The sequence below is a fragment of the Diabrotica virgifera genome, chromosome 1, assembly GCF_917563875.1.
Source record: "Diabrotica virgifera virgifera chromosome 1, PGI_DIABVI_V3a".
NCBI classification, from domain to species: Eukaryota; Metazoa; Arthropoda; class Insecta; order Coleoptera; family Chrysomelidae; genus Diabrotica; species Diabrotica virgifera.
This window is the reverse complement of record NC_065443.1, coordinates 157067539-157081795: the sequence shown is the minus strand read 5'-3', so window position 1 is coordinate 157081795 and position 14257 is coordinate 157067539. Positions and strand designations below refer to the sequence as shown.

At 32.5% G+C, this 14257-nt stretch overlaps 1 protein-coding gene and 2 long non-coding RNA genes across 3 annotated transcripts in view; 2 read left to right on the top strand and 1 right to left on the bottom strand.

Annotated features, from left to right (window-relative positions):
* Positions 1–3432: 3432 nt before the first annotated feature.
* On the top strand, positions 3433–9137 carry LOC126878789 (uncharacterized). The gene is made up of 2 exons (XR_007695782.1): positions 3433–4130; positions 6001–9137. It is a non-coding gene; the product is annotated as an uncharacterized LOC126878789 (long non-coding RNA).
* A 2219-nt stretch (positions 9138–11356) lies between these two features.
* LOC126878788 (uncharacterized) lies at positions 11357–13451 on the bottom strand. Its single transcript, XR_007695781.1, has 2 exons — positions 13176–13451; positions 11357–11620 (listed from the first exon to the last, which is right to left on the bottom strand). It is a non-coding gene; the product is annotated as an uncharacterized LOC126878788 (long non-coding RNA).
* A 108-nt stretch (positions 13452–13559) lies between these two features.
* LOC126878785 (uncharacterized) overlaps positions 13560–14257 on the top strand; it is a 32672-nt gene continuing 31974 nt past the window's right edge. Inside the window, exon 1 of the mRNA XM_050641680.1 lies at positions 13560–13869. Coding sequence (XP_050497637.1) covers positions 13560–13869 — 310 coding nt within the window. The remainder of the gene's footprint in view (positions 13870–14257) is intronic.

Below are 14257 nucleotides of genomic sequence, written 5' to 3'. Positions count from 1 at the left end.
TATATTTAAATTTGGTACATTATAACTCCACTCGACCAGAGCACGACCACACAACTCAAAACGTATTAAAATACAATGTTAAAAACTTTAACAATATTTAAAAACTTTAATATAATATATTATTGTATAGATATGTATTATGAATCAGTAGAAACGATTACAGTAGACTCCCGTAAGTTCGGCCTCGGTTAGTTCGGTCTCCGCTTAAGTCCGGCCGGCTCTCTGAGCATTTACTGTTTATATAGACAGTATACTTGTTGTGTGTGTGGACAATAACTGTTTCGCGTCGTGCATTAAACTGCTTAAAAATGAGTGAAACGCGTAAACGTAAGTACAAGTCAATGGAACAGAGACTAGAAGCTCTGGAAAGATTGGACAAAGGAGAATTCGTGCAAAGTATTTGCAGAGATTTAAATGTGATACAAAAGAAACAAAAACGTGGCAAACGTACAATCAACGACTGGCGGCGTAATAGAAAAACTATTGAAGGCTTTTGTACACAGATTTAAACGGAAAAAGTTCTACAGAAGCGTTGCACACTGAGAAAAGCAAAACACGAATTGGTGGAAGATGCTTTGTGGTTGTGGTTCGTTCAAGAACGAAGACGAGGAACCCCGTTAACTGGACCAATCGTAAAAGAGAAGGCTATGATCTTGCATTCAAAGCTTCAACTAGAAGAGGCGTTCTTGGCTAGTGAGGAATGGCTCTCCCGATGGAAAAAGAGACACGGGGTCTGCAAAATTGTTCTGCAAAATTTTTAAAAATCATTGGTGACCAAAACTTGAGTCCAAAGCAAATCTACAACATAATCGAAACTGGGTTAAGTTTTAGACTTCTGCCAGAAAAACCTTTGCCACCTCACAAGAAACATCTGCGGCAGGATTTAAAGTTAGCAAAGAGAGGACAACGGTCGCCTTGTGTTTAAATGCCTCGGGGACCCACAAGACACCCCTATTTGTCATTGGCACAGTAGAAACACCGAGAGCGTTTAAGAACATAAACATGGACACTCTACCAGTGTATTACCGGTCGCATAAATCAGCACGGATGGACACATATTTGTTCAGGGAATGGTTTGTGTGCGAATTTGTTCCGAAAGTGAAAAACCATTTGACAAAATTAAATCTGCCCATCAAAGAACTTCTACTGCTTGACAACGCGCCTACTCACCAGGAAGGTCTTCAGTGTGACGATGAAAAAGAAATTAAATTGCTGTTCCTGCCACCCAATGTAACCAGTCCTCAACAGCCAATGGACCAAGGGGTCATTGAGTGCTTCAAGAGAAAGTATCGCCGAAAACTGCTTTCTGAAGTTCTTTCCAAACTGGAGGCTGATGACAACTTAGACCTCTTAAAAGTGCTGAAGTCAGTTAATATGAAGGATGTTGTGTACATGTCGGCCGAGGCATACGTCGAAATACCACCATCGACGTTTGTAAGGTCTTGAAAAACTTTGGCCAAATCTTGCAGATGAGCCAAACAACATTCTTGTTAACGAACCTGATGACAATGTAGCTCTATTGCACGACATTCAGAAACTACCGAACTGTGGCCCATTGTTGAAAAAGATGTTTTGGAGTGGATCGACTTTGAAAAGGAGCTACACAACGAGGTTTTGAACGACGACGAAATCGCCGAGTGTGTCATTCGCCAAGAAAATGAGAAGGATAACGATACAGATGCTGCTGATAATGAGGATGAAGATAAAGAAAATAAAATGAGAAAATAAAATGAAGGCAAAACAGCTTTGCAACTGGCAGCTACCTACGTCAAACAGCATAAATAAGCAACTGCCATCGATGGAATGGTTATTAAAAAGTGGCGTGACTTTGCACATCAAAAATCATTAGAAAAAAATTCAGAAAAAAAATGACTGACTTTTTTAAGTGTTTAAGAAGCCAAAAAACCCATGTACAATACTATTTTTAAATTTTATTAGGCCTAGAGTTCTGTAGCTATTGTTTAATAGTATTTTTGTAACGGTCTATCTTTTCATATGTGTTAAATATATGTCAGAGTATTCCTCTGTATTGTCTTCAACTTAATGTACAATTTTTTTGTTTTTGCTAGATCCATACAAACAATAAATGGACATTTTTTAGATAAGCATCGGTTAGTTCGGCCACTTTTAAGTTCGGCCTAGGGTCCGGTCCCGAGGAGGCCGAACTTACGGGAGCCTACCATAGAGTTATATATTAGCATAGAGGTCATTCAGAGCGAAGTGACGACACCATCTTTTATATTTGGATTAGTGCTGTTTCACTCTTACGCATAGTAAAGCTGCTACAGTTGTCCTCCTCTTCCGTGCCTATATTCACACTGAATGTCATCATAGATTTTCGATACAATGTGTTAGAAAGAGATGCAGCAAACCAGTCCATGAGATCTTGTCGTCAGCAAGCGCGGAAGGTAGGCTCCCTCTATGTTAATATATACCTCTATGGAGCCTACTGTATATTTAAATTTGGTAAATTAAACTCCGCACGACCACGCAACTCGAAATACAAGTACGTAAATACGGTTGCGTGAAGCGTGGCTCGAAGTCGTGCAATTTACGAGACTCGCTCGAACTGTAGATCCTTGATAAGTGGTCGAGCACAAACCATACATACTCATAGACGTTTCACGTAAATTGTCAAGGTCAAGACAGCAAATTAGTTACCATTCCAATCCAGAGATGTCGCTGTCAGTTAATTCTCTTGTCATATGTAACAACTGACAGTTGACAATTAAATTAATTTGTTATTTACTTTTTATTTTACAGTTTGTGGCTTAATGATTTTATTATAGTGGTGTTAAGTTTTTAATTAGATTTAATCACAATTTTAATCAATTGTATTAACCTCCTCTCCGTTTTTATGAGTAGAATTTTTAGTTTACATTGATCATCCCGTGTTGTGTTTCTCCACATTAAAAAAAAAAACAATATAATAGATCCTGAAACAGTGTATTCCAATAGACAAGTGTGTCATCAACATTTCGGACCTATATATTTTTGGAAGTTTGTAAAAGATTATAAGGTAATATTTATCTAAACTTTAAACAATCATCCAACAAGATTCTTTCAAAAATTTTCATTCAACTCAATATTACACATCAGTGCTTTCACGTGACACATGGAAGTAGTGTTTAGCATTTTGAGAAAAAAAATTGAATATTTGAAGTTTTCAGTAAAATATGGAATAAAACATTGAATTGTCTTTCTGTTGTTTTAATTTCCTGCGAAATTTCATCAAAAATCCCGCAAAATTTATAATTGGAAATTCTCACGTAACTAAAATTTGTCAATTTAGTTCCCATTCCAATCAAGAGATGGCGTTAATTCGATCCGAAAGATTAACATGGTCGTGAAACGTCTATGAGTATGTATGGTTTGTGTGGTCGAGTCAAAGGTTGACAAATGACGTTTAGGAAGAGGAAGTATAATATAAAAGTGTAAGAAGAAGAAGAATGAATTAAAAACAAGTTCAAAATAAATAAGTTCAATTCAATTCAAATATTTATTTCTTTTTTTTAGTGAAGATTAGAGATATAGCTTGTAGGTGTGGTGTAGTGTAGATCATGGAAAACCTTAAACCACAGTATAGGAGAATCAGTAAGCTCACTCGTCAAAAAATTTGTTCCATGCGCGAAGTTGACCAAAATTCGTTTCACCGTGCGCATCCGATAAAGCGGATCGGATATGTTTGCTACGATTGGTCGGGAGTCGGGATCGTGTCATTCATCATCTGATTTTCTTTTGAGAATTTTTTGAGGTTGTGTTTGGGAATTGGATTGTTTTGGTTAATTTACTACTTTGTTCTCATATTAATAATATATATTATGTACGTGTAAAATATTATGTGCTGTGAATGTGATATTATTTTCTTAAATCAATAAAATGGAAATAAAGCAAGCAGAAAATAATTTTTACAAAGAAGAATGTAAAATTAAAATCGAAAATTCTGGACAACCTGTGTGATGCTGTAATAGTTCCTATTCTGTTAAAACTTTAAAACTGAGATAGAGTAGAGACTGTAGAGAGTCTTTAAAACTGATAAAAGTAGTTATTTCTATGGTGGAAATTTTTTGGACCAAATAAATAGTGAAGACATCAAATAAAAGGAGGATAGATAATTCATGTTCAAAATGGTAAGTTTTTCTGATTATGTTTCCATAGGTCTCTGTAGTAAAATTAAATTAATTAAACATTAACACATTAATTAACTCATGCAAAGGCCAATTGTAGTGAACTACGATCGGAGTTTCCATTATTAACATGGAGTTTACACATGTAGTATGTACTCCTTCACTCCTTGTATGTACTTACATATTTCAAAAGCTAGGTACACACTTTCCAAAAAGATCAAGATCCAATTCACTGTAGAAAATACCTCATATATTTGTATAAGTTATTTTAAGATATTTAATTTTAATCAACATTATGATAGTTCACACTAAAAAATTCGTGTAAAATATTAATATATTTGGAAATAACCATATACCTAGTCGGTTTGCTAAACTCAGACACAACTGGCTAGTGATATTAGTCGGTATTTCTTTTTGGCCAATTTTGAGAAAATTGGCAAAATTACTAACTATTTAGTAATTATTTTTTTTTGCCAATTTTACTAAATTGGCAAAATTACTTACTAAAATCAGTAGCCAGTTGTGTCTGAGTTTAGCGAACCAACTATATCAATAAAACAATCAGGATTACTTAAAATGTAGTATGTTAAAGATGTCAGTTTTTTCTAAATAATAACAATAAATACAGAGCATCTATATTCATTGATAATAACTTATTTATTATTTACAACTATTCTTATTTTGACCTGATCTATGAATGATGTATAAGCAGACCTTATGATTCTAATGCCCGCATTACACGAGGCTAGATTTTCAAGCTAGCGCTTTTAAACAAGCAGGTTAGTATTACTAGCTCCATGTATACAGAATTAGCTTCGCATGTAGGCTAGTATGCTAATGAGAAAGACAGTAAGTCAGTGTCTTAAGCTAGGATCGGCTAATAGCATGGAGTTCTATTTTGTTAAGCTATTGGTTTTATTATCTTGGCATGTGTACCACCCTCGTCTGGCCCACAAAGCTAGTGTTTTTAAACGGCAAGCGCATAATGTCGACCTGTTTTATTTTTTTAAAGAGATAACCACATACTTCTAAAACTCTTGCTGGTAAAGCGTTTTTGTGTGTGTTTTGTGTATTGGCACTGGTTTTCACAACCAACTGGCCAGTCAATTTCATATTGATTTTTTAGACTATAACTTATCACTAACTCAGGGGAGTAATATGTAGTGTGTATGTTGAGTAAGTGTCTTGTTACTTTGCAAAGTAGACGTCATTGTCTTTCCAAAGAGACGCTAATTGTATCCAAACATCTGCAGTCTCTCTGGTGAGTACCGATCCCACAAGGACAGAAATTACTTTCATTTATTAATTTAAAATAAACGAAAAACCCTGGTGAGATTCTAACTCACGACCATTCGACCTTTCGATCCAAAGGTACGCACCCTGACCACTGAGCCACAGAGGGGGTTAGTATGCTGTCGTTGACAGTTGTTGATCTCGCAATAGTACAGTGACTGGCTGAAAATTTTCCAGCCACATGTAAACCGTTCTAGCATGCGCCAAGCCAGGACAGTAACTCAAGCTAGGATATCAGGATATCTAGCTTACTATCCTAACTTGAATAACTAGCCTCGTGTGATCCTGGCTTAAGGGTTCAAAGATAGAGGGAAGTTACTAGGAATTGACAACTTCTCTGGTAGCAGGCCCAGGTTGACACAGAATTGTCAAGCTAATTATGATAATGATGTTATTTATGAAGTTCATAAAAAACTATTAAAAGATAATAAGTGATAATATGGTTTTTTTTTTCAAAAATAATGAAGGTGGATCAAAATCAGTATGGTGGACTATCATTCGGTTATGATTATGATTTTGTAGTTTGTTCACATAAGTGAAAATAAATAATTATATTCTTTAAACTTAATTTTTGTTTTAGATTTTCTTCATAATAAATGAAGAACTGAAGTTATTGTAAAACCAGTGGCTGGACATTCTCCTGTCAAGAAGAACAACCCATTAGCAAGTGTGCAAAAGAAACAATGAAATTGTGAAATTTGTTTTAGGTTATTTACCTGTGTAGATTATTTGAAAAAACATTTAAGAGCACACACTGGAGAAAAACCTTATCAATGTGAAATCTGCGTTAAGCAATTTTCTCTAAATTCTCGTCTAAATCGACATAAATATATGATAGTTCATACTCGGGAAAAATCTCACAAATGTGAAATCGTTTACCACTGTGTGTCATATGAAAGCACATTTTAGAACACACAGTGGTAAAAAACCTTATGAATGCAACATTTGTAGTAAGCAATTGTTGACTGCAAAAACAAATTTAAATAAAAAAGTGACAAAGATGTGACAGAAATTTATTGTCTTCTTAGTTTTTATACCCTCAATCAGCTTATAAATAGTATTCTTTTAAATGTACTTTAGTTCATCCTCATTTTTGCATATTTTCATTTTTAATTTGTCACATGTACCGCATGTATCTTTCTTTATGTTTCTTCATACTGATAATCAGGCTGTAAAACATGTTTTCATATATTTTACAATTAATAAAATTATCTGGATACATCTTCTAAGTTTCATAAATATGTAACAGTGAGAGTGTAGAGTGAAGGTAGATATTTCCTTGATGACTGCCTTCTTTTCATATTTATTCATATTCAAAATTTGTTTTTTTACACATTCTTCAATTTTCACTTATTATAATAAAATAATGTTATTTGGTTTAAGTTGGTTGCTCATTACATTAAAATCTAACCATTAATAAGAGTACAAATCAAGTTGTCTCATTATTCACTAATAGATATACTGATATAGGCTGTACCAAAAGGAATATGTTGACATATCCCTTTGTACACTAAACTTTCTATACTATTTTGTAAGTACCTCTTTTGGAACAATCAACCTAACATACAATTTTTAGCTACAATGGCTTGTCCCCTTTTACCAACTTGGAATGGCGGCTCATTTTCTTCTTCTGCCGTAAGTTCGCTATAGTACTCATGCCATCTTTGTGTTTGCTCTTCTGTTGTTGTAAGCAGTTGTCCTTGTTTGTCTTTTAGTGGTGTGTCACTGTTGACATTCTTATTTGCAAGATGTTTAGTGGTTTTATATAGCTCTCTCTGAATATTTGTTTCGGCTACCTCTTCTGCTAAGCGTGCCATCTCTGTCCATTCTCTTTTGTAATTCCCAGCACTCTTTTACTTGTCGTAATTCTCCTAATTCCTTTTACTTGTCCTAATTCTCATAATTCCTTTTACTTGTTTATTTATATCTGCATACTCTTGGGTTATTCTGATTTTATCTTCTAATTTTTGTATTCTATTTAGTTCGGCCTTTAAATCCTTTCTCTTTTTTATCAGTTGCCATGTGTTATCACCTAGCCACTCTGTTTTCTTTTCTCAGTTGTAGCCCAACACTTCTTGTGCAGTTTGGTGTACAGCCTCTTTGATTATCTCCCATTTGTTTGATATATTTGTCTGTGTGTTGTTTACAGTTTCTGTGTTCAACTTTATTTTGTTACTCCACATTTTTCGGGTTTCACTGTCTTTCAGTCGTTGTATATTATCTTCGTTTGTTATATTGTTTAATCCCTCTTTTGGCCTTGATTTTTACTTTTATTTCCGCTATTAGTAGGTAATGATGACTTCCTACATCTGCTGATCTTTTATTTCGTACACCTAGAAGGATACTTCTCCATTTTTTATTAATTAAGATGTGGTCTATGTGATTTTGCGTTTTATTATTTGGTGAGATCCAGGTTATTTTGTGGCAGTCTTTGTGTGAGAAAAACGTTCCTCCAATGACAAGATTGATTTCTAGGCTAAGTTCTATAAATTTCTCTCCATTGTTGTTTCTTTTCCCTAGTCCATATGTTCCCATGCATTTTGCCACTCCCTTACTGTCTTTGCCAACTTTCGCGTTCAGATCTCCCATGACTATATCTCCTTTGGTCAGCTTTCCGATAGTATCTGTTAATTGTTGGTAGAAATTTTCTTTCTCATCTTCTGTAGGTGCGTAACATTGAATAATGGTTTAGTAACAATAATAAATTTAATAATTATAAATAAATTGAGGAGAAATCTGTAAATTTATTAAGATTAGATAACAACAGAAGCTAAATATTTCATTACTTACAACTAATTAATATAAATTTTCTAAAAATATCTTGAACATTGACTTACTACATACCAATTGGATTTATTTTGACATATTTGGGAATTATGGTAACTGGAATAATTTTTATTTCAATAGAATTAACTATTTCAAATGGGAAATAAGCCACAATTTAACTAAAAAATGGTTTTAATAACGTTTTGACGTCCACATCGGATGTCGATGTCAAAAACAAAATATTAATGTTTAATTAATATTTTGTAATACCATTAATATTTTGTATTTTGATAACGACGTCCGATGCGGATGTTGTAACGATAATAAAATCATTTTTTTTTATTAAAATTGGGGCTTATTTCCAATTTAGAATAGTTAATTACAAAAATGCCACAAGGAAATGGCTTGAGAACAACATTTTAATAAAACGTTATCTAATATTGATTTTTTTAGTGAACAGGTCAAAGTAAACAAGAGAAAGTATTTACAATTTTTTTTTAAGGTGTAAAGGTACTATTAATACTAGAAAATAATAAAACAGATTTCTCCTGAAGAAGTTTCTCCAGATGTTGGTATTTTGGAGGTTACTCATCTCGTCAAAAGTAGTAGATATTCGTTGCTGCTTTTGAGAATAGGGCAGTTCACGTGTTCTCACATCCTCACATGAAAATTCTTAGTGGGGAAAAACCTCACAAATGTGATTTTTTCTAAGCAGTATACTACTGCAACTCATTTGAAATTACTTTGAAAAAATAATGTGAATTTGATTGAATATTCTTACTAGTATGGTTTGAAGTGGTCTTAAAACCGTTTAAGAACACACTGAAGGAAAACCATATGAATGTGCGTGGAAGAAATGTGCTGTAAAATTTAAAGATAGTGACATGAAAGTTCTTGCTTAGATTTCCCAGATTTTTAATAAAGAATAAAAAAATTATAAACATCTATTAATTTAGTGTTTTATTTAGTTTGCAATAGTTATTTCCAGTAAAATTTTGCTTAATTTTGTTCAGACATTTTCCATAGCAGCCAATTAAAATATGTTTTTATTGTACATTTATGGTAAAATCTAACAAAATTTAGTATAAGGTTCTAGAAATAAAAATGGATAAAAGTCGTTTTGGATATATGCATGGCAGGTCCACAACAGCAATTTTTATTTTAAGACAGCTAATGGAAAACTTGAGTGAAAGAGAAAGACTTGCACATAGTTTTTATTAATATTGAGAAGGCATGTGGTAAAGCTACCAGAGACGTACTGGTACTAAGTAGGAAAGGAGTGCCAGCTGAATATGTGGTGCAAGATATATAATATGAGATGGTAACAATTAGCATTATAGCAAATGCATGTGAAATTGGTAAATTTTGAGTGAAATTAGGGTTCCCTGCTAAATTTATTCTCATTCATCCTGGATCAGATAATAGCTGAACTTTAATGGGAGATCCTTGGTTGTTAATGTAAGAAGATATTTTGTTGGTAGAAAAATTAGAGAGAACTGTAGGAAAAGTAAAGCAGTTAAGATAGGCGCTTGAAGAAAAAGGTTTAAACTTAAGTAGGACAAAACAGTATATTTTTTTAAAGATAGTATTCCAAATCTGCATAGATTAGTTAGCTTAAATAGACAAGAAATCACACAAGATAATAGTTTTATGTATCTGGGATCGACATTACTGGACATGGGGAAGTACATGGACATGAAGTTAATAGAAGTAGAGAATTAGATGAAGTGGAAAGTGGTACGCGGAGTGTGTGATAGAAAGCTACTAATAAAACTAAAAGGTAAGTTCTATAAGACTGGCTTAAGACCCACTATGTGAACTATGATGTATGGTACTGAATGTTGGGCAGAATACACTTCCGAATGTTATGTCTTGTTTTGATGTTTTTTCCTGTTAAAAAGTTGTGACCGGAAGTTTGACAAAAATGACTCAAAATTAGTGATATCCTATATCAGGGGTCACCAAATAGTTTCCCTGAGGGTCCGTTTCGACAACCTATGACACTTCTGAGGTCCGGATTTATGCTGCCTGTGTCTGACTGTTCTGATTCGGTTTCTTTGTGGATTCTTGTTAAAAAATATCCCCTATAAACAAATCAGAAGTGCGACGGGCGAAATTTTTGGGCTGAAATTGTTTTTTTAACAAATTCAAAGCATCACTTTTTTGCAGTGAAAATATGTTTTTAGCATTTTTGGGTCATCTTAAATAAAAAAGATCTGTCATTTTATTAAAACAGTTTTCAAACATTTAGTTTTCAGATTTTAAATCGCTTATAACTCAAAAACTATCAACTTTTCAGAAATATGACAACATACCTTTATTGTTTATAATTACCCTAAAAATACATTTTTCGAGGCAAAAAAGTAATTTTGAATTTGCTTAAAAAATTGACACTTTTCTGATTGGTTTAAAGGGGACATTTTTAAACAGGAATCCGCAAAGAAATTGAGTCAGAAACATTTTTCATACGAAAGTGGCCTCACACATTACATGGACTAATATGAAAAGGAAAACTAATAATATCTGATTGTTTTTGGTTACTGTATACTTTTATGTAAGTTTTCCTATTACAATAAATAAAATATAAATTCATTGTGTATTGTTTTGATGTTATTATCAGTATATTTTGAAAACAGCAGTATTGTAAATTGTTACTGAGAATATTTTAAAAATTAGGAATTTATATTTTGAATGCTAATGAAGTTTTTAGACATCTTCAATTTTGTAGAAAGGAAACTGAGGAATTTAAAATAAATAATCATAGTACAAAATGTTAATTAACATGTTATCTTTTCTACATTAGTTTCAATGCAAGGTGTTTGTTGCAAACTTATTAAGTCTGAAAATTATTTTAATTAAATGCACTTCTGAAAAGTACTCCTACTTTTTAACATTTAGTAGAGAAAAAATGAATATAAAAAATGCACATGACAATTTTATATCACAGCTTACTTAATTTCAAAAATCAGAGAGAGAAATGAATTTTTTTATGTACAACCCGTCTGAAGCTTGGAGTGAGTTTAGTGCAACTGAGTCTCATTGGAGAGTTGAGATATTCATCTGTTAAGTGAGATATCTACCAATTTTTAACAAAGTTCATTTTTGATAAAGCGGCTTCGCACACATAAGTTGAGCCAAACTCAATTCGAATGTAGTAAAATAATAATACATTCGAATTATAAATTATATTTTGATTTGAGGATTTCAACTTTACAATACCAATTATAATAAAAACAGTACTTCAAAAGAACAAGTAGAGAACTATGAATACAACTTAACAATATTTTTACAATCACAACTTACATAAATAAAATTATGAAATTAAAAAATGTGACAAATTCAAGTATAAAAGGTACTCTTGCTTTAAGTCAGTAAAACACACCGTCCATACACTGGTTTCATAATAACGTCAGTTCTTCTTTTATTATGAAAATCTAAAATAAAAATTAGGCAAGTTTAAAAAATATAATTATATATTTATGTGTACAAAATCATAATTACAGTAGAACCTCAATTATCCGTCAGGGCACCGGACCAAGGGTATGACGGATAATCGAAAAGACGGTTAACAGAACATTAAAAAAAAATTAAAAATTCATAGTACAACTCTCAAATTTCATTTGTATGGTTTGTTTGACAATATAAGAGGGATTTGTGTTCGTACAATCAAATCAATTTAAAATATTCTGAAATAGGTGTTTGTTTTACTGTTGCTTCACATCTTGCGACGGCTGAATTTCTTAATCTGCATAATATCATGCAATCTACTTTATTGGCTTCTTCTTGTTGAGAATACCACTCGATGAAGTATTGCATATGCGATGCAGCTTCTCTAGATTATTTATGCAAATCTTTGTTAGTTACAATAGGTCCATCAATATAGCTACAGTCAAATTCCAGGCCTGTGTCAGCTTCTGAATCTGTTTGGTCCGCCTTTGTTGCCATTTCAATTATTTCTTTATCTGTCAGCAATGGATAGCCGTTTGTGTCCTCACCCCAAATCAAATTAGCTTTCTTTATTTTTTTGCATTAAAATTATTGCTAATGTAGTCAATACAACTTTTGTATATACCCTGACGGTTAACAGAGGTGACAGTTAATGGAGAGACAGTTAATCGAGGTTCCACTGTACAACCAAAAATAGTCCATCACACTGATTTTAATCTATCTTAATTATTTTTGAAAGGAAAAACCATACCACGTTATATTTTAAGGTATATTTAAAAAATACATATATAAACATTTGCAAAAACTTCCTATTAATAGTTTTTTATGGCTTTCAATTCTTCGTTGAGAATTGTAAGGTCTGCATACACATTATTCCCAAATAAGTATGTTACATATTCCCATGATTTACATGTATATCAAGATATACGAGGTTATCATAGTTACTTGGGCAAAGGCTCTATATACTGCAAGGATATTTATGTGTTTATCATAGTTAATATTTGTATTTAAAATTTAATGGCGACATTTAACACTTTTAGCTCTGGGCCAATATCAGATATTTGTTTCAATGTGCTCGAATTAAAAATATGTAACGTAATTTTTGTTTTTAGGTTATATTATGCAGAAAATCAGTTTTTTGTTTTTTGGTTTTCACACTAAGCCATCAATATGTTGAATTAAAGTACATTTTAGGCTACAGTGATGTACAATAATACAGATAAAATGTACTTTCACTAACACAAGTATATAATTTAAAACAAATTTAGTGATTAGAAGTCTAATGATCCAAAAATGCCAGTAGGTATCAGATCCATAGACATCGGATCTTTGTGGAAAGTGTGTACTTATCTTTTGAAATATGAAAGTATGTACATACAAGGAGTGAAGTACATATTTACATGTAAAAACTCCATGTTAATAATGCAAACCCCGACCGTAGTTCACTACAATTGGCCTTTGCATGAGTTAATTAATGTGTTAATGTTTAATTAATTTAATTTTACTACAGATACCTATGGAAATATAATCAGAACAACTTACCATTTTTCACATAAATTTTCCTCCTTTTATTTGATGTCTTCAATAATAACTTCTCTATTTATTTGGTCCAAAGAATTTCCATCATAGAAATAACTATTTTTATCAGTTTTAAAGACTCTCTATCTCAGTTTTAACAGAATAGGAACATAATTATTACAGCATCACACAGGTTGTCCAGAACTTTCGATTTTAATTTTACATTGTTCCTTGTAAAAATTGTTTTCTGCTTGCTTCATCTCCATTTGATTGATTTAAGAAAATAATATCACATTCACAGTACATAATATACATAACTACCTATTATTAATATGAAAAATGTATGAAAATAAATTGGTAAATTAACCAAAACAACAAACCATTCCCAAACACAACCTCACAAAATTCATGAAAATCAGATGGCGGTCACGACCAATCGGCAAACGTATCCGCTCTCATCGGATGCGCACGGTGAAACGAATTTTGGACGATTTTGCGCAGATTCGCCAAATTGGAACATTGAAAACAATGCATTTTTCGGGGAGTGAGCTTACTGATTCCTCCTATACTGTGCTTAAACCATCTATGTATTGTGGTGCATCTAGTCATCATATTCATTGTGAAAATTTTGAATTTAAAAGTGGTGAAAAGCTACTCTTTTTTGGAAGAGATGAAGTTGATAATACCACCACTTGGTTAGATTTGAATAATTGCACAGGTATCTATTTTTTTTAAACTTATCATTTCTGGTTTAAAGCCAAACAATACATTATAAGCTTATTTTTGGTTTAATTAAAAATGTATTCAACCATTGACAGTTCATTGATTCAACCTCTATCATTAAACAAATGACTGACTGAAAACAACTTTATCTGTGGTGGTCTAAGTGCATTTGTAAATATCTACTTTTCAATCTTTAGGTAGAAAATATTTGTTATTTGTAGAAGGTTTCTACATGGCTAATATTTTTTATACCATCGAATGCCAAAACTTGGTGTCTCCTTTGGTACAGGAGCCATTCTCTATTGGTTTTCGCTTCTAGCACAAGTTGAATAGTAATGGTAATGATGACAAAGGGTCTTACTTCTTTGTTTAGTATACCTTTC